This window comes from Strigops habroptila, chromosome 1 (genome assembly GCF_004027225.2).
Source record: "Strigops habroptila isolate Jane chromosome 1, bStrHab1.2.pri, whole genome shotgun sequence".
Classification (NCBI taxonomy): Eukaryota; Metazoa; Chordata; class Aves; order Psittaciformes; family Psittacidae; genus Strigops; species Strigops habroptila.
In genome coordinates, this window is record NC_044277.2 from 29,170,378 (window position 1) to 29,191,970 (window position 21,593).

Sequence of the window (21,593 nt, forward strand, 5' to 3'; positions counted from 1 at the left end):
GCTCTATGGGTACTGAATTTCACCTGTGGGACTGAAAGTTTCTGTCATTTGTCTGGATAGATGCTGTATAATCCAGTAACACCTTAGGCTGGTACTGGGGCACACGGTGGTTGTAGATGAGTTGTATTTAGCTGTATAAATGCTGACATACACCTGATGATGAAAAGGGTAGAAGCTTCTTGCTGACTCCAGTTCTTGCTGCATTACACCGTATTGTGGATCCAGCAACAAGAATGTTTAAATTTGTATTTTAATAACTAGAAAATATATTCTATGGATGGTTTTGTATATTCAGTCAAATGGTGAAGATAGGGACTTGTCCTAGCCTGGTTGAAAATGAATACTACATTACTGTACATTAGTGCGCACTGTACATTGTAAAGAAGTCTTACAGTGACCTTAAAATGCATTATCTTCTGTGTTGTTAGAGAGCAGCAGTTTACAAATGCTTAGAGTGATTAGATTGACATGGTTTATGTGTAATGAGCAACTGCCGGTGAAGCGAGTAATTAAATGCAAAGTATACTAGAAAATGTAATAATACATTGAAATTCAGGGCAGATTATTTCCAAGCATCATTATGAGAATCTGTCTTATCTCTTTGTATTCCAGTATGAATAGAGATTTCTGGCAAAATGGAAATTCAATGCATTCCTTTCTTCCAGTGAGGACGCTGTTTTGGGATGGCAAAAATTAGAGCCTTTTTGCATAAAAAAAACTCTGTTATGGGAACTTGAACTGGAAATACTGTACAAAGTAGTAAGAATAAACAAAAACATTTGTCCATCTGTGGATTTTATTTAAGTATTTTTTACTTGCATGATATTATCTTGGTAATAAGTTCAGTCTTTCTCATTGCTGCTTGTCGTTTTTTGCTGTGAACTTTACTCCTGATTTCTTTCTTGTTCAGAAACGTGGCTTATCCCTGTCCCTAGAGCATAGCCTAGCTGTTCAGGCTGGCCTGGAAAGAGCCTTGCAGTTATTAAGCTCTTGTTTTGGCTGAACATTTAAAATGTGTATCATGTTAAATATACACATTTAATTATTGTTTTACATTAATACACTAGGCTGGAATATACTGATTCTTTCTTTTACTTCTCCAATTGAGCTGTATATTTGTTCTGTAGTGGATAAAAATGTTGCAAAAGCCTTGTTTAAAAAGAAAAAAATAAAATCCTGTGGCTTTTGTTTTCTTAACAGATGGAAGTTTTATTGGCAGTCCCTAACATTTAGCATGCTTACATCTATTTCAGAAAACGGAAAGAGTTGGTCACAAAGTCAGAATAAAAAAATTGTTTATACAAACCAACAGTTAACACAGCAGGTTGGCTGGTGCTAAACTGGCTTGTAGCTATTGGTGTTTTTGTAATTGGTGTTTAATCAGAAGAGTTTTCTGGATAGAATTAGACCAACTGGTTACATAGTAAATCCGATGGAAGTTATAAATCCTCATCCTGAACTGTGTTCTCTTTAACAGTTACGTGGTGTTAATATTGTACATAGGCCGAGGACTCACAATTCATAGAATCATAGAATGGTTTGGGCTGGAAGGGACCTTAAGATCATCTAGTTCTGACCCCCTTGCCATGGACAGGGACATCTTCCACTAGACCAGGTTGCTCAAGACCCTGTCCAGCCTGGGCCTTAAACACTTCCAGGAATGGAGCATCCATAACTTCTCTGGGCAACCTGTTTCAGCGCCTCACCACCTTCACAGTAAAGAATTTCTTCCTAATGTCTAATCTAAATCTCCCCTTTGTCAGTTTAAAGCATTCCCCCTCGTCCTATCACTACATGCTCTTGTAAAAAGCCCCTCTCCAGGTTTCTTGTAGGCCTCTTTAGGTACTGGAAGGCTGCTATAAGGTCTCCCTGGAGACTTCCTTTCTGCAGGCTGAACAAGCCCAACTCTCTCAGCCTGTCTTCACAGGAGAGGTGCTCCAGCCCTCTCATAGTCTTCGTGGCCCTCCACTCTGTGACCCGGCTTGTGCCTTTGAAGAAGCTTTTGACATGTTTGCACTATTAGGTGTTGAAAAGCCAGAGGAGAGTGGGTGGAAGGCCAGTGCTTGCTGAGAAAGCAGTGGAACAAGTAAAGCCAGATCAGACCCCAAGCGTGGAGCAGTGCCAGAGCAGAGTTCCAGCAGGAAAGGTGCAGGTAATACTGAGCTGTTATTTCCAAGTAGCAACATATCAAAAGTTTCCCTTGCCCAAATGGTTATGGAGGGAGATTGTCAAAGGCAAGTGAGGGTAACTGCAGACAGAAACAAAGCTAGTTTTTAAAATTTGCACATGGTTTGTAACTCCTGTTTCTGTGACTGACTTTCCAAGTGATGTTGGTTGCCTGAGGCCAGGTTGCAAAGGACTCAGTTGCAAGTAAGTTGAAGGTTGCTAATGGCTTAAGGGTGAAAATATGCAATGAATTGCATAGAAAAATTGTTAGCCTGTCACAAAATGGTTTATATGAGTGACAACCTAAGTGTATGGAAAAAACTGGGTATGTTTTTATCAGCAGTTGATGCTGGAGGCAATGAGGTGGCAAATACAGAGATGTAAGAAAAGCCAAACCAGTAAGAAACAGCATAATAATGGAGTTTGAGAACAACAAAGGAGAGAGAAATGTGAAGTATTTGAAGTAAGCTGAAATAAATTGAAGTTACAGTGTTAACATCTGGCTGTCTGCAAGACAGGCTGCTTCTCTTTGGACTAGACCTTCCACAAAATTTTTGATGAAACATGCTATGGACTTAAAGGACCACCACAAGCCTCAAAGTGGTTGAAAGAATACGAAGGATCTGTCGGGGGAAAAATAAATATTCCTGATTGGATATTGCAGAACAGTTAACTTATCTGGAAAAATATACTGGAAATTGTCCATGTTATCTCTGAACTGTGAGTGATGTTGAAGCAGAGCTTGAAAGCAGCGGGGTCCTGATGGTTAATCAATGTGTTTGCCAAGAAGTGATCAGACTGTGGCCCTCAGCACTCTGCACATCAGTGTCTGCTTGTGTAGGTGATTGGGTTTCCAGCAAAAGACCCTGTACCCTTCCAAACAGGGCAGGTGTTTCAAGTGGAAATGGCTTCTGTAGACACAGATGAATTAAAATAGAAAAACTGTCTGTGGAGCAGGAGAAAGCTACAGGAGAGTAGCTCCCAAGGGAAACTCTTGGCTTTCTCTCGTGATCACCTGCTTTTGAAGCAGAAAAGATTCTTTATCTGCAGTTGCTTTCAAGGGAAAGTTTAGAAATAAGTTAATATTTCCAAACATCTGTTGAAAACTGAAGGAGTGAAATAGAGTTAGTCTAAGCATTGGATTTGGTCTTTTGCTGTTTCTGTCCATTTTAGCCAGTGGACTTGGGACTGCTTGGCAACCTAAGTACTTGCTTCTGTGGTTTTAGTCATTCCTCACTTCCATCTGCTTGCATGGGGCTGGCTATTAATTATGGCACATTGACATATGAAAACGAAGCCGTTATTTGACTATATTTGAACTGGATGTGAATAGTTTTGATATATATGAATCGATTATCTGGTATCACAGTACAAGTATTCTGCTCTTTACGGTTCGGTTTAATTTGTACAGCTGTAGTCTGAGTCTGCAGCCTTTTGTCATCACTGTTTAGGTCTGTAAAGAAAACTTAATAATGTATGGCACAGTATGTTTGCTGAAGCTGAATAAAATATTATGGTTCCATAAACTGAGGATTTTTTTTCCCTTTTTTTTTTTTTTTTTGCCTTTGGTAAAATCATGGATTTATTGGGTTAAAAAAAAAAAAAATCATCCTGGTGAACACTGTGTTCAATCTGGCATTAGAGAATAGGGAATCAGAGAGGCTGCCCCTCTCTTGTGCTCTCAGGGCTTTCTCCACTAAGGGCTGTGCAGACCAAGGAGGAAACTGCTGGGTCCTGCCTCATACGTGTGCACATCAGCACCCTGCCATGCACAGCACGTGTGGCTGCTTGTGTCTTGCTCAGCACCATCCTCTGCACCAGATAAGGCGGAAATCCCAGGGAGGGAGGAAGTGATGCGTGGTTGTGCAATGCAAGACCATACGGCAATGGAGGGGATGGAATTCAAGTCTCGTATGTACCATTGTTTGGCATTATATAATTTCTAGGGGCTTGATATTGGAATGTGGCTATTTTCAGGTTTTTTGGGGGGGTTTGCTTTAGTGCATCACTTCTAAGTCAATTCTTTTGAAAACTGAAGGGAACTCAGCATCTGCTAAGCTCCTCAGACCCTCAAAAAAGGGCTTACTGTAAACTTAAGAAGTTTTTTAAAAAATAATCATTCAGTCAGACTTAAATTTATGTTGTTTATACGTCTTCTCCTAATTCTGTGTGATCACATGCTGATTGTTTTGTCTTCCAGGCAGATTTTCTTGGTAATGTGTCATCTATTTGTGTGTGAAGACGTGTAAAATGACTAATTCTTTCTACTATTTACATTCTTAAAGGAACAATTCTAATTTTGTTCTTTAAGCAATGGGTAAAAGCCCTTCTGTGGAAACACCAGAATAAGACAATTAATTGGTCTGAAGAAGTATTTATACGTTAGCGATGTTACATACTTTACTGAACAAAACAAAATTACCTTGGCAAGGTTGTCTTTCCTGTGAACTTAAAATTGCTTGTGCCGTTTTTATACCTGCCAAGGTCTGAAAGCTATAAACAGGGAGACATGTGGAGAGAGGAATATATTTTTATATATTTTTATGCATAAACATATACTCATATATATTGATTAATATTTTGGATGATGAAAAGGAGTATGGGGGAGCAGTTTACATAGGGAATTTCAGCTTACTGATGGTGGTACTTTCTGAGGGCAACACGTCCTCGATCTCTCCACTGTAAAGATGAGCAATAATTTACAGGCAAATCCAGTTTGCAAGTCCTAGAAGGTGTCTGGACTTCTCCAAGGTGGTGCATGTGTCATGCAAGTACCTCTGCTCATGATGGGACAAGCATCTATTTTGTTGGGTTGTATTTTGTGTGGCTGTTTGGGTTGCCTCCCTGGTACATCTCTTGGACTTACAGCAAGTTGGCAGTTAAAGCTCCTTATCTTAAAAGCACAGATATCTAGAAATAACTCTGTTAGCAGATGTTTCTGGTAGGCAGGGACATGAAGATGCTAGCAGGCTGAGGGTCTGGAGGAGTTCGGCCGATGTATAGCAGGATGAGAGGCTAATGACAGTCTGCGAGATAGGTCTGCCCCTGTGAAGCTGAGGAAGCATAGCTGCCCGGGGAATGGCATTCCAGAGGAAAGTCTAGGTCCTGGGCTTTCTTTTGCTTGCTGGGAAGACGGAGTGGCTTGGTTCTGTTGGTTTTCCATGCTCTTCACTGCAACCTTGCAAATAGTTTGCTTTATAAACACCAGTGCATTGTATTCCAGAGAGGTAGTGTATTTGTGAAGATACCTATTTGCTTAGGAAGTCTTCGCTTATGGAAGGCAGCAGATCTGAAGATCTAGGAAGTGCTGGCAGTCAAAGAGGCAACCTGACACTGCTCCTATATGTGTGTCTGTGCTCCTCATTGCTGGACGGGCTCCTCACAGAGATCCTGCCGGCATCACTTCTTCCCCTTTGCCTTCTGGCACCTGAGTTGGGTCATAGTGAATAATTTTTCTGCTCCTGGAGAAACCCTCAGTTACAAATACAGCTGTTAAAGAATCCAGTAAGTGACTGGCAGAAGCTCTTTACTTTCTTTATTGCCTTTTATCTGCATTCTGACTTTTTTCCTGGAATTCTAGGAGGAGGGCAGCTAGCATTTCTTCTGTGCAGTTATGCAGCACAGATGTGTATGCATTTAATGTATATATTCTGTGGTTTTTGATATTCCAATTCACATACCTTTTTGATTTAACATTAAGAGGTAACTGATTGCTTTATCAAATGGAAAAGAATTGCTGATTTTTCTGGGTAGTCTTCAAACTGTTGAGAAATTAATGGTAGTTTTAGAATTTATGAAGGGCAAGGAAATGGTATTCTCTGATTCAAAAAACTAATTAGAAGTAAATGCCTGTGGGTATTGGGTTGTGTCCCCCCCTACATTTTAGAAGAATTAGAGGAAATTTTAATAATTGTTTTCAATTTTACAGGCAGCCAGCATCAAGCGTGAAATGACCTTCCCTGCATTTCAACAGGAGGATGTAAAATGTGACATCAGTCAAAAACTACCAGACCAACAGTTTCTCCTGTTCACCGCAAAGGAGGAAGATTTAAAAACAGCAGAGACCAAAAAACCAAGCAGAGCTCATGAGTATGAGAAGGAAAACACTCGTTCTGTTTGTCTTCTGGAACAGAAGCGCAAGGTTGTTTCTTCAAATATTGATGTGCCTCCAGCAAGGTAAGGAGAGTTGGAGTTTTTCTGTGTTTTGTTTAATCTTTTTTGCTTCTTGCCTTTTTTATGTTTTATGTTTAATGGGATGTTAGAGGTAAGTTTGGTAAGCAGTAATGTGAACTGATAAGACTAGTATTTGTGTCCAAGCAGTCCAAAGTCAATCACAACTTCACTATTTGAACCATCTCCTAGAAAACTGCAAGCAGTAGTAGCAGAAACTGAAACCACCTGCAGTCTAGGATTTTGTATTGCTTTTGCAATGTTTTTGCCAGTACAATGTGCTGCAGCTGAGGTACTCTCAGAAGAGGACATGTCTTAACAGCAAGAGATTGTTGACCCAGCTTCACCCCGAGAAGTAATCTTCTAAATTAGACACAGAATCATCTTTCCTGATTCCATTTTTTTTAGTTATTATTTTTTACTATCATACCTGCAACCACTTTTTACTCATGGGCGTGACTTACACTTCATAGTGGGAATGTAGTATCTTAAGTTCCAGTATATCCTGGTGTAGGTATACAGGTGGGTCATAATCTTGAGAATCTCGATAATCTTCAGAATCTTGCACTTTGGGAAGGACTTCACTGCCTTGAGAGAGAAGAGGAATGACTCCTCTAGGAAATGCTGAACACTGGTGTAAAAAAAACCCCATATCCAGTAATGCTAGACAGACTCACTTCTGTGCACGATGGGAAAGCTGACAACAAATTTCTATGTTGCAAGATGACGTGCTGTTTCTTTTTGTGGTTCATGATTTGGTGTGGACATCAGTCTATCTGCAAAGATTTTTTTTCCTTAACCTGCCTGGTAAATTCACTTGCACATAGTATTCAGTGAAACACCTTCTGAGTTTATATTGCCACTTCAAAAAATACATAATCAAACTGGGTGCTTTGTTGTTTTTTGATTTGCTTGCTATCTAAAAACCAACATAAACCAGCAGGTTCTGCCACATCACCCAGAACAGGATGACTGTCATTTTTCTCTTGCTCTCATAGATGACACTTGTGAAAACCACAAAGTTCATGAGCATTTTGACACAATTTTTTCCCCCATATATATTTATTGAAAAGCTATGCATTAAAAACTTGAAAATGTTAGGGGACTTCCTTGAGATTTTCACCAGTAATTAACCCTGTAATGGCTGAGTGCTTTTCACATTCATACTTATGTGTCTCTAAGCAAGTAGGAATATCAGAAAATTCAGGTTAGCAGGGACCTCAGGGAGTCACCTAATCCAACTTCCTGCTCAAACCATATGTTAGCATTTCCATTTTACAATTCAGGTGGCTGAAGTATGGGATTTATTTGCCTTTATGGGATTTAAGTGTCACTTCATGCAGATAATCCACTTCAAGAAGTGGTTGATCTCCCCTTACCTGTAACTGCAAGACCATCCTTCCCTGGAGGGATGGATATTTTCTCCCAAACAAGGTGAAAATAGGATGAATAAACATCTTTAATGCCTTAAGACGAATTGTGGCACCAGTTGTGAGCACAGGATGCTTAAGATGATAGGAAATAACTTAATTTCACATGTAAAGTTGTCTTCTAAAATTGTTCTTTGTTGCCATATTTTGTTTGGAACAGAAAAATGAACATATTATGTTGTTGCATATTTTCAGACATACAGGTTGAGCTGCTGCATTAGCAGAATTAGCGAATGAAGTAGAAAACAAACCTGGAGTCTAGATTGAATAGTATGATAAACATCTGTCACTCTTGCTACAGTTTTCCAGACAAGTTTAAGTTTCACTTTTAATCTGAGGTGACTTATTGGGCCACTTGTCCACAATGGACAGGAAGAACACCAAAACCTGTGCTTGGCAATCTTCCTAAATATTTGTAGTTGTAATGAGGGGAATACTCAGTTTCTCTTCCTCTTCACAGTTTGATCTCCAAGTCACATTTTCTGAGCAGTGAGAGTTCAACACATCTGACATTCTCCTGCCTCCTTAGAAGCCCCTTCTAGTCTTCTGTCTAGGACTGTGCTGATGGAGTTGTGTGTTCCCCAGAGATGAATTCCTTCTCTTTTCGCCTCCTGGCAGGACTTGTTAGGTTGGCTGTCCTCTGCTCTGATGAGAACATCCATCTGCCTTCTCAGATTTGTCATATCCAGTTGTGGAAGGTCATCTTGAATTAATTAGATGATGTTTACAAAAGCATGGAAGAAATAAGGGGTTTAATATGACCTTCAGTTTCTTATTGCTGCATTCACCCTTTTTACAAAATACTCTCAGCTATTGTTTTGAAGTAGAAAAATGTTATGGAAATGAAGCTTGTTATTTATTTTGTTTTAAATCCTTAGTGGAGCTGAGGTTACCCACTTCTCTTCAGATGCCGAAGTAAAGGGTAACATTAAATTCTGCAGTATTCTACTAAACCCAGGACAATATGTGATTTTGAGACAGAAGGTTGTCATACTGCAGAATCCTTATTAGCAAGGGCGTATGACTATGTCCTTAAAAGCTCTGAAAAACTGGCTGCAAAAGACCTGGTAGCATGGATGAGTATACTTCACTGACCACAAAATGGGACAAAGCCCATCATACCTTATCTGTTTTTAAGGATCTCAATGAATAAGAATGAAAATCTTTGTGAGGCACTGTATACAAAATAACTAACAGTTCAGAAAACACTGACATAATAAATGATGCTTCTGAGGCATTCGGCCACAGGGCTTTTGTTATTGCTTGCAGGTTCCGAAATTTTAGAAATGTGAAAATACCATAACCAAGTACCTGGTGTTTTGGGTGATTGGTTCAAGTGTGCTGAAGTTACAGTAGGTGGAACTGTAGAGCAGGGACAGGCTGGTGGCCCTCTCACGTTGTGCATGCAGGAGAACAGGACGCTAACGGGAACATGGAGACTTTAAAATTTTGCTTTTCAGTGATATCTGGAGAGAAGGGGTGGGTCCATGCTCAGTAATAGCCCAGCAGTTACACGCTTGCCTGGAGTGTGGTGTGCGTTCAGGTTCTTCTGTTGTTGCATTTGGAGCAAGGATCTGAACAGGGGGCTCTGGTGTGCAAAGGCAGTATCTTAACCGTCAAAGTCGTGACATATTCAAGGTGCTTCACAGGGCATCTTTAAAGTAATAGTGTCAGGCTAAATGTGGCAGACCTGAAATAAATATTTTATGGCATGCAGGAGAATTTTAACATTGAAATTAAATTGCTTTTTAAAGTTCATTGTTTTCATTTTCTATTTAATCTTGAAAAAATATTGCAGACCTTTCTCTCTGCATTGTGTGCTGTACTGGAAGTGTCTTTTGGAGTAAAATAAGAGACCGTGACTTTTTTTTTTTACTGATTTTTATGTTTTGGAATGCAAAAATGAAATGAGAGGTTAACAGCATTAAGTCTTTCCCTTTTCAGATTTCTTCATTTGGGCATTTTGAACAAAATTTGTATGAGTTCAATAACTTTCCTACTTCTGAAACTCAGATAAGCATAAATGAAACTGTTCAGCTTGAGTAGACGAATTATTTAATATAATAAGGAAATTTGAATTCTTTACTTGCCTTGTAAAGTTTAAATCTATTGGTAGTTTTGGTGCATGAAGGACTGCTGTGTTGGAGAAGGGCATCTGACCACTTGACTATAAACTGCAATCGTCTCTGAGAGTTAAGATGTTATCTGCACAGCAGAGGAGAATACGCTTTTGATTGACCTCCAGTTCAAACATGAGCAATCAAACACAGCTCAGATCCCTAGGATCTGAGTAGTGAAAGGTCATTTTCTAAAAAGAGAGTGGTGTCCCTGAGGGAATAATCGCCTTGTCTTGTGGGCAAAAGCAAGCACAGGTCTACCAGTGTTCTGGGCAGCTACATCTGTAGAGGTCAGATGTAACCAAAGATGATGTTCCCAGTAGGCCATGGTATGGAGTTCACAGAGCTATTTGCTCATTTGTATTTTCATCAGTTACTTACCATAATGCACACTTACTCCTAAGTCAGTAAGAAACTGGGGAAAAGCCTGGGCTGCAGATGTGGTGAGTGTGACGGTGTGAGACGTGTAGTTACCCAGCGCAGGCCAGGCATGCAGGGAATGGCTTCTGCCTCTTGGAGGATGAGGGTGGAAGGGTGGGAGATGGAAAGCAAGCGATGAAATTTCCTTTTTTTTTTTTTTTTTGAGTAAAATGTGAGAATAATTGTCAGGAAATGGTGACGGGATTAAAGGTCCTTTTAGAAAGAAGTGTTTCGACCAGTGGTAGCTGAAACTCTTCAAAACTTTTATGCATTAGTGTCCAATGTGGTGTCCTTTCTGGGACTGGAAACATCCAAAGGGTTATGAGAATTAAAGAAGGAGCTAGTCAGGCATCACTCCTACCCCTCTGATGGGTGGAAGTATTTGTATAGTTGTGCTTTTATTAAGTTTTTGCTAAATGACCTCAAAATATCGTGAATTTTTTATTATCCCCTTGCCACATCATTTTCCTTTTCCCCAGTCCTCCTGTGCCCTATCTCCTCTGAAAAAATCTCCTCTGAAAAAGAAATGCAAACCTTCCAACTGCCTAACTTTTTCTACATTAAGTTTTTGTTCTTAAAGGACAAGCCAAAGGTAAACCTGAGCTGCTTAAGCACTTCCTATAGGGTGAAAGCAGCTATTATGCAATAAAACCTCCTAGTTCCTGTGCTCTTCTGGTTCACTGCTATTAAGCAGTGACATTTACCATGGCAGTAATATATTGGATATTGCTATCTTCTGTTTCTTTTGTATATATAAGAAGTTGCTTTTTATGGTGAAATTAATTTTTATTCATTTACCTATACTTTATCTATTAATTAGTTTATAATTTAATGGAAGAATGTGTGAAATAATTGAAATAAAGTAAATGAAACATCTCTAGGAATTTTCTCCCCCGTTGCCTCTTTAGGTCCTTCTAGAACAGCTACGGAAAACTGGGGCAAAATTAATTTCAGCCGTGTTTTCTGACCATCATTAGAAAGAAACAGTCTAGGCAGTGCTCCATTTTCAGCCCTGAATGATTTTCTTGCCTGGTCTCTCCAGGAACGCAGCTCTGGGCAGCCTTCTGATTAGAGTTGTTTGTTGATCTGTAAGGCCTGCTGGGCATGATTGATTATGCACTGTGCATTTCAGTGGAAACATTTGCATATTTTCATAGGCAAACGTCTCCAGGAGCCTGACTCCAAGATCAGAAGCAGTATCTGCTTAACTATGATACCCTCTCTAAGACTTCCCTATCTGCTTGCAGAGGGAAGAACCTGATGATCAAGTTGTGCATTTCTGTTTATCCAGAGGTGGTGTTTATTCAGAGATTGTATTCTGTTATTCTTCTCCATCTGTTTTAGAAGGCGCCTCAGTTCTCCTTGGGAGAGCTCCTTTCCTATCTCTCCCACTATTTTGGCAGAGGGGATTGATAGGGCAACTTTAGAGGGCATCAACTATTTGTTTGCTGCTGAGGCTTTTCAGTAAAACTGGATGAAAACAAAATGCTGAGAAACGAGGCTGTGCTTCACATTTAATGACTGTAGCTCTTCAAGCTTCTGAGCTCTCCAGCTTTCCTTCTAGTCCAAAAGCACTTAATTGAGGTGTGACGTTTTCTCCACATTTTTTCACCATCCTATAGGCTGAGTGCTCCTGTTTCTTAAATTTCATTTTCTGTGTGTCCAAGATAGTTAGAAACTTTGAAACTGATGTTTTTCATGTAATGAGAATTACTCCCAGAGTCATTCCTATGTTTCAGGGCTTCTGTAAAAATGTTGATAGTTGGCAATATCATGCATTTAAAAGCAGCTTCTCCAAATACCCACACCAGCTAATTATTGAAGTAGTAAATTGTTGCTTTGTTTTGCTAAACTTTAGCTAAATATGTGTGCAGCTTGATTGGATTTCATCCAAGCAGTCATTACAGCTTGATTATGTTTCATGTTGCTCATCATGGCCTGCTGCAAAAAGGTGTGGTGCCTTCTAGGATCTGACTGTTCACGGGAAACAGAGACTTCCCAAAAGAGCAGTGAGGGAATCTGTGTGTTAGCACATTTTGAAGTAAAAAACTATATATTTCTTGATTCTGTTTTCTAATACTAAATTTTCTTTGTGATCTAGAAGGACCATATGTGTGCTTTAAGCTTGAGATGCCTTTGATCTGCCTGCAGCATGCAAAAGTGCTGTAGCAGAAGCTTCTTTGAAAAATGTAGATTAAATTGCAGATTAAAAACTTGCAGGTAGCTACAGCAGAGCCAAACTAGAACTCCAAAAGTCACCTTGTTCATTTAACTGGAATGGCATCTTCCAGATTACTTGCATGGGTGTGCGTAGTGGTTGCTGCCATGATAGCTGAACCAGCTTCTCATGGTGCTGAGGCAGATGACAGTGTTCATGACAGCTTGCAAACTGTTGGAAACTCACTTTTCAAGTGGTGAGATGGATCAAGTCTCAAGAGTTCTGGGGAACAGACGACAGTCAGTAGGATTGTCCCATTCAAAGCGTTCTGACCATAGGGATGGCTCATCTTGCTATAAATAAGATTGGATTTCATGGCTGGGTGCTACAGACTCAGGCATTAGCATTCAGAAGTCCCCACTGCCAGAGAGGCACAGTGATATGTTGGATAGGATCATTTGTTGGGAAAGGTGTAACATACCCAGCTGTAGAAAAATTTACTCTGAAAGTGTGCAGAATGTATCTTTATTTTTCAGTGGACTTTTGTCTTCTGATGTGTGCAGTAGTATTACTGATGGAGGTGGCTGATCTCTTCTCCCAAGTAACGAGTGATAGGACAAGAGGTAACGGCCTCAAGCTGCACCAGGGTGGGTTTAGACTGGGTATTAGGAAAAATTTCATCACAAAAGGCTTAGCAAGCATTGGAACAGGCTGCTCAGGGAAGTGGAATCACCATCCCTGGAAGCGTTTACAAACCATGCAGATGAGGCCCTTAGTGACAGATTGGCAGTCCAGGAGTAACGGTTGGACTTGATGATCTTAAAGGTCTTTTCCAACCTCGTTGATTCTGTGATTAATATTAGGAGAGTGAACTTCTAACACCAGCTAGTGACTTCAGCCATCTGGATTTTGGCCACTATTTTTGTCCAGTTTTTTAACTATGGACTTGCAATGGCATTTTCAGGGAATGAAATTCCAGTGAAAACAAAGCATAAAAATTTAATTGTGTAATTAATTGTGGTAGTTGTCCTACTGCCTGACATTGCAGTCTGTATTATTTAGGTTATTATTATTTTCAAAAGAAGATTTTGCTTGTGCATGTATACATATGTTTGCACAAACATATGTATGTATGTACATAGAAATAAGTTTATCATTTCTTTAGAAAAGCTCATATTCAAAGCACTGCTGAGAAGTATTTGTCTTCATCTATAGAAGATGTTCCTCTTTAAAATCTTCCACTGGTAGCCAAGAGAAAAGGCTAAATTATTTTATCTGTGTGGTGGAAGTTGCCAATGGACAGTGATCTCATTTCCAAGCAAATTTCAATGAATTCCTCCAATGTGGCACAGAGGAAAAATGTGTCCTTAATCTGCAGCGACCATTAGGCGCTGGTTCTTGAAGAGCTGCATTCAGTCAGCATTGCTGTTTTATCTGTTAGCCATTGATGTGAATGCATGGCTTGTTCTCAGCTCTTCAGTTCCCTTAAAAAATGGAGTGTAATTTCAAAACACTCTTCAACAGCAGGCAATATTCAATAAGAGTAATTTCTTTGTGGTTTGTGTTAGCTGTGGCACAAAAAAAATTCCTCTTGAAATGCCATCTGTGCTGAGAAAAGAAAAAAGTCAATGGGTACATGGTTTATAACTTGCGTATCTGAAATGTGCAAGCATGGGCTACTGTGTGTATGGTTACATAGATTACATACAACATAGCTATTTTATTTAGATGCTATGAAATGAAAATATTCTAGTTGATGCAGTGGTATTCAACATTGCATCGTTGATGTCAGCAAAGACATGAAGCCTGCCTTTCTGAGAGAAATTGCATCATTGATTGTTATTTGTAAAATATTTTAGACATTTCCATCTTAACTCTTTAAGTATCATCTCCATGAAAACTTTCATTTTACACATTTAAAAAAGGGGAGGTAGAAAGTGTGACTTTTCTCCATTTATAGTAATATGCTTGCGTTATATGTACAAGAGTTTTTCAGTGTTTTGTTTGTATCCCTAAGACAACTACACTACAATGAAAATCAGCTAACCCTATATTTTTATGTGGTATGTAAAGTGTATAATTGGTTTGTATAGATGAAAGGCTATTTTTTTTTATTAATTTCTGTAAGAAAGATTTTTTGATTTCTGCTATATGATGGTTTCTATGCATGAAATACCTGCTTTACCTATTACTGCTTCAGTTTTTGTGACAAGGGGAGAATTGTCAAAGGATGGCAGACTTCATCACTTTGAAATATCAATGTCTAGATTAGGATATGTATGTAAATTAGGTTTTTCTAACGAGTTATTTTTATTTGAAGCAGAACTGCATCTTCTTGTGGTTTTAGTAATCTGCATGCTTTAATATAAGTTCCAAGTCTTCCCTTTTTACTCCCTGATAATTTTGGGAAAATGGTGGAACATAAGTGTTGCTATATATACAAGGTCTGCAGGAACCAACTACAATTTTTTGTAAGTGGCTGATCTTTCCAAATAAAATATCCTTTGACTTTTTCACTGGAGCAGCACTTGATGGCAGTGTGTTGCATTGGACATGTGCTGCACATGACCTGCAGTGTGGCTTCTGTTCCCTGTGGAAAGCCTGGTTCCATACCTGAAGGGATGCTTTTTGGAAGCTTCTAAGAGTTAAGCTGTTGTGTTCAATGTATTTTTAACACATACTGAATGACTAGTTCACAGTTTTCTTGAGCCAGCAATAAGAAATAGGTTTTGTTCTCCAAGTATGCTGGTCAAGCTCACTACATAAGGAGTTTTGTGATTTTGCTCTGGTCTGTATTTTAAATTCTGCCACAGGAATTCCTGCAGGTGATCTGATACTGTGTCTGACAAGTGGCCTTGGGCCATCTGTACTTGGTACCCAGTGGACAGGACAGTGGTAGTAGCATCTTCAGTGGACCACGAGGAAGCTGTGCATGAAGTAGGAACTTCTGCTATTAGTGGTCCTAGCAGAGAAAGTACATCCCAAAGTACTTTGCTCTTCCATCCATAGAGTAAGGATGAAATGAGACATTTTGCTAAAACTGTTTAAAATTCCTAAGCAAATGCATGTTTACACTTTGTATAGAACCAACGTTTAGAAACAACTTTGTTCTCAATTTGGGATAAAACATTCACTGTTAGTGGCTGTGTATGTGAAATGGTTTGTTGGATAACCACATCTTCAAAATAGCCTCCTTGGAGAACTGAGGGAAGAAGTATAGAATAACATTGCCAGAATAGAGTAGCAGAGTGTTTCTTTTCTTTAATTATACATTGTACTAAATTCTAGGTATCTGAGAGTTATGCTTCCTTCTCTCCAGGAGCATACCAGAAGCCCACATGTGGCTGGACACTCCAGCTGTGTTCTATGGAAACAGCTGTCCTCTGCAGCATCAACATTGGCATACTGCATTAGAGGCTGCTGCGCCCTTCATCCTGTACTGTGCTCCCAAACTTGAGCTCCCTGCTGTCTGCTTTTCTCCTTAACTTGGATCATCTCTTCTGTTTTCACTGTGAATGTCCTGTCAGTTCCTCCCGGGAAGCTGAAGCAGGCAGTGAAGGAAGGTTTAAAAAAAAAGGCATTTAGGACTTTCCCGTACACACACACAATGCCACATGTGGCAGCATGGAGCAGGAAGCACTGTGTGTTTGGTGGCTTGGTGTGAGGAGATTCCTCACCTGGCTGGGTGAGGAGAGAAAAGATGAAAAGGATGTGCTGGGCCTATTTCGATATTTCCTTCTAATGAAAAATGCCTGTGAAGAAAGATTTGATGCCACTTCCTGATAAGTCTGTGCTGATGATTTAGACAGAGTGTTTTGGCTGCTTTTTCAGCACTTGTTAACTCTTGAGAACTGTATCCTGAAGTCATGGACCTTTGTTTCATTAATGTCCTCTTGGATGAAATGACTTGCCTTCTCTCTTCCCTCTTGTTCCTTAATTTGCGATAGCAGGGCTATTAATATGGGGCATGCTTATGCTATCTCTTGCTTCTCAGTGTTGCTTAGTTTATTTTACATAATGCTGGTTGCTTTTATAGGGTTCACTGGGCCCTTGACACCAAGAATACAGGCGTGTAATTCCCATAGTAAGCACAGAGTAACTATTAAATATTAAATTTTATCTATATATACATGTATATATAATCAGAGGGTAAGCGTGTGTTTGTGTGACATACTTGTGCCCTCCTCTAATATCCTGAGAAATATCTTGCTGATATTTAACCTTTCTAAACTAGTATTTCTACTTCTAGTACCCACCTAGAGTACTTTTATATCACAGGAATAACAATAGCAATAGTAAAGATCTAATTGATGTTGAAAGCCCTTTAAAATATGTCACATTAAAAGGCTTGTGGTTACACTTATTTGTATTTTGTGGTATATGTTTTCTGATTATGTTGACAGAAATTCAAAGTATTACAGAGGAAGATGCATTACCATCTCTTGCTAATCTCTGAAGTAAATATGTGCAGGGGAATGCAGCAATTTTGTCATTACATTTTGATCTGATAAAGAAGCTTGGAGAGACTACATTGAATGTATAATACAGGTCTTACCAAATAAATTGGAATATGCTACACTTGTAATAAATCATTAACATTAAAACAGTGCAAAACCTAGCTTTCACATCTTAAGACATAATGTGCAACATTAATAAACAGGGCTTGTATTGATCCTACAGATAGAAGCTTTGAATTTCATTATGCAGCAAATGTTCTTAGTTATCTTTGGGGGTTTTTTTTTTCTTTTTTCTTGGGATTTTTTTTTTCCTGGCAACCTGTTGTGCAGACATCCAAACTGTTCACAGTATTAATTGAGTTTGCCTGTCATTATTATGGCAGAGGAATTTGAGAGGCAGCATATCTGCAGTAGGGAGTTGGATTTACAAGCCAGAGAAAAATGTAGTTGCTGTGAAGGAAACCATGAGAGGTCGGTCAGTAGGTGCCAGCGCTGCCCAGCATGGCTGAGGCTTCCTTGTGTGAGACAAGGATTGAGGTCTCAGCAGAACTGTTGCCCCTCAGCGTGGTGGTTGCAACTGAGCCTCCACAGCAGTCGATGCTGTCCTCTTTTCACCCATGAAATCCCCCTGAGATGGGGGGGATCGCTTGGGTACCGCTGAGGAGACCCTGGCTCCCAGGGAGTTTTTATTGTATGTATCTGGTAAAATACAGCCCTTGTAAAGGAGCTCAGATTCATCACAGTCCTTCAGTGCCATCTGTGTCTTTTAAAGTACTTTTGGCTCTATCATTATTTGCCTCTCTGTGATCCCAAAAGTATGGCTTATTTACCTGCTATCAACTATATCAGAAACAAGAAATACGGAAGATAAAATCTCTAGTCAGATTTCAAAACAACCTGTCCGTCCATCGCTACATTGAGGAGCAAATATTCAACCACTCTATGTGTTTCTGCCTTCCTTACCTACTTTTTTAAATTAAGCCTTGTCTGAGATACATGTATCCCTTGATGCCATGGGAACTTACAAAGCATCTGGCCTAGATTGCCCTCCTGCATTGTAAAATCTCCTGTTGACTCACTCAGCAATACAGCCTCCCACCTATTGCTGCGTATTCTCTTCCTCCCACTTGTTCTCCCCATGCTGTTCCTTCTGTGAGAAAATCACCAGCAACTCTCCAAACCTCACCTTCTTTCAAATACTTCCCATTTTTCACAGTTGGACTACTGAAACCTTCCCTTCAGTTCCAATGAGGAATATTTTTTTCTTCTTCTCCAAAAGATATACTTCCAAATACTCCGAAATGACTCTCTCTTCATGCTTCTATGATGTACTTCATGAATAATGTTTGGGATAAATTGTATTGCGCAGAATTAAGGAATTACATGGTTAAAAGCTCCTGTTTTCATATTATGCACTGAGTGTATTTGTGTGCCTGGAAAATATCCAGATAACCTCTGCCTGCCCTACTGCATTGGGAAGAAAGGCTCCTGAGACCAGTGCAAGCTCGTGGAGAGAAGGAAGTAGCTGGGAGAAAGCAAATCTGGCTAATTAAATACGTGAACCCAGTTGTCTTTTTTTTGCTACTATTTTTGTGAAGTTATCAGCGTTTATATCCAATTATATCTGATTATACCCAATTTTTGTTTGGGGGGGAGCAGTGAACAAGTCTGAAGTTCAAATCTGCTTTACTTAGTGGCAAGTATCTTCATTTCTGTGATCCAGCCAACAGTAACAAACTTTCATAAGCACCGGCAGATGTGTATACATGCTAGGATATGTTTCTCTACAACATTAAATCACCAACAGGATAATTAAAATTTGCCGAGTAATGCCTGTGGTGAGACCACAAACAACATGCATATTATTTCCTTTATATAAGCAGTGACAGACAAATTGTTACCAATTTCTGTAAACAATACAACCTAAAGAAAACACTAGACCTTGAATAAGCTTCTCTTTCTAGTTTAAAGAGCAGTAACAAACAAACAGAACAGGAAAAAAACCCTAAAAACCAACAAACCAACCCAACCAAACCAAAAACCCACAAGCCAATTGAAAGGTAGACAACAAAAAGCCAGGAGAACAACCATTACAAGCAGATGGCTGATTTCCTCTGTTCCTAAACCAGTTTTGTCACTATATTACTAAGTTTAATGAGTAGTTTTCTGTTTGCACTATGCTTAAGCCCAAAATGTGCATAGTTATCCCTAGACCGTTATAGGAGCTCTTTCATGGCAGTATGGGAACCCCATTCTGCCAGTTCTTTACAGTGAGTACCTGTTATGGAAATCATGTTTTATGGGGTTTTAGCGTACCTTGGTTCCTCCTTGCATACAAAGCTAGGCCCTTTTTAGGTGGTCAGAAAGCTTTGTTCGTTACTCAGTGGGGCAGCTACCTCTAGAGGACAAGAACTGGAGATGGATTGAGCAGTGCCAAGCTGCTCATGCAGTGGGCTGCTCATGCAATTAGTGTAGCTCCACTGAAGCAAATTGGCTCTGCTACCGTACATCTTCTCTAATTGATTTCAATGAAAACAAGGTCTTACCGTCATCTGCAGTACCCAACATGCATAGAAAAACTTGTGGGATTTATAAAAAACATTACAGAAAGCTACACTGTGATTGGTAAAGATTTATTTATTTCCTTGAAACATCTGTCTGTGTATGTACATAGAGTAAATTCTTATTTTATGTTAGAGATTTTCTTAATGGAAAAACTGGATATAATGTCATTACCTCAGGGCCTTGTCTTGTTGATAGAATTGCTGCAGTTTTAATGGAAAATATTTGAGCAGATTTTAACAACCTTAAACTCATACAGTGTTCTGTTTAAAAAATATGCTGAATACTTTCCCAAACTCTATCTTTTAGGAGATGTATGACTGCATGTTTTATTTCTGGTGTATTGCCAGATTTCCCATATTATCTATGCCAAATAATTGCTCACTTATTATACTGGTAGCCTAAATACTGTTGAGATGTGTTTAGAAGATATGATAGATATTGACATAGTTTGATTTATAGCATTTGAACAGCAAAAATACAGGTAGAAGGTCCTCCACGGGTCATAGAGTTCTTCACTTGCCTCCAGCAAGATCAGTTGTGTGTACCACTTTTTATAACTGTTTGTCTCATCTGTTCTTAACAGTCGATACCTATTGACAGGTCATCGTTCAGAATGTCATCAGTTGGTTCCAGGGCTTAAATATTTTTACTGCTAGATTTTTTTCCAATTGCAGCTAAACCCTTCCCCACTAATTTTTACATCCATTACTTCTTCCCCATCCCTAGTGGGCACAGAGAGCAATATAGCCCCTTCTTTTTTTTTTAATTTCTCCCCCCCCATCATTTTACATACTGGAAACTAGTCTCTTTTTGGTGAACAGAAGCGACTCCTTTTATCCACTTGCTGTTTAATACAGGTTGCATGAATCAAGTTGAAAATTAACATCCTATGGGCGAATATCCCATTTTATGGTGGCACAGATGTTGAGGCTGTGGCCTTTCGCCAAGGGCAAGGGATTGAGGCACCCTCCAGAACGGGGGAGTCAGGTTGGAGAAGGAAAGAGAAGGGGACAGGACTCAGGCAAGCCAGCAGAGACGCACAGTGGCAGAAACTGTTGAGCACATCACAAGCAGGAACCAAAGATGCCTGTGGCTTCTGTGTTGCTCATAAGGAATTTGTGGTCATGCCCTTTAAGCATCAGCATTTTCTGTGGCTTTATTATTTGTTTTTCCCCTTCTGCCTCTGTTCTCTAATTTTAGCATAGAAGGTAAACTAGTGGTGAGGAAGATGAGAGGAGCTCCACAGCTGGTCAAGTTGAGTTACCTCTGTGAACTTAGTGAGCAGACTAACTGGGTGAGACTGCTGGCATTTTCACATGGTAATAGCAGTAACAGGTTCTGAAAACCGAATCCAGAATTTGTTTTCTGGGAAAGGGAGCATAACATTTTCTGCATTAATGCATTGTATGGGCTCAGTGTTGGACCTGACCCAATCTGCTGTAGCTCATGCATGGCTGGAAGCCCAGAAATGCCACTTTTGTCCACTGAAGGATGGCACTAAAACTAGTTTAGTGAAGGCATGTCTGTTGTTCACTTGTAAAAGCAATAGTCTTATCGCTGCTGTTAGCTCTGCAATTTAAACTGAGACGTCTCTTTTTTATAATGCTTAGTATACTTCAGTTGCTCTTTCTGCCCACGTCTCCTTCCTTCTGTGCCCCGCAAAATATACGTAGGCTCCCCACAGCAGAGTGCCGCTGGAGGTAGGGAGGCTTGGTTTGAGAATTCAGTGCTTCAAACGTGGCTTGTTTACAGCAGGTATAAAGCAGATGCATCGTTTTATGCTCTGAAGAAGGGGGAGGGTTGGCAACCATCCATCTGTGCGGCTCTGAAACTCGATCACTATTCATTTGAATAGTGATGCACTAGATAGGTTTTGACAAACTCCAGATTGCAAAACAGTGGTGATGAAGCATTTATTTTGTGTAAGTGTGTATATATACATATAGTATATATAAACTATGTATGCATATCTGTAGAGTCTTGTGAACATGAATTCTGAAAGTCTGTGGTTTAGATGAGTCTCAGCGGTCATTTCTATTTTCCTTTCCTTTCCGAAGTGTACTTTGTTTTCTGTGGGAATTGGGTTGAAGTTAGACCTGAGAATAGTTGA

General features: G+C 39.6%; 1 protein-coding gene across 1 annotated transcript in view; it reads left to right on the plus strand.

Annotated features, from left to right (window-relative positions):
• Nucleotides 1-21,593, plus strand: part of ZNF704 (zinc finger protein 704) — a 98,132-nt gene that overhangs the window by 10,941 nt on the left and 65,598 nt on the right. The window contains exon 2 of the mRNA XM_030495266.1: nucleotides 6,095-6,342. Within this exon, the coding sequence (XP_030351126.1) occupies nucleotides 6,095-6,342 (248 nt within the window). The remainder of the gene's footprint in view (nucleotides 1-6,094; nucleotides 6,343-21,593) is intronic.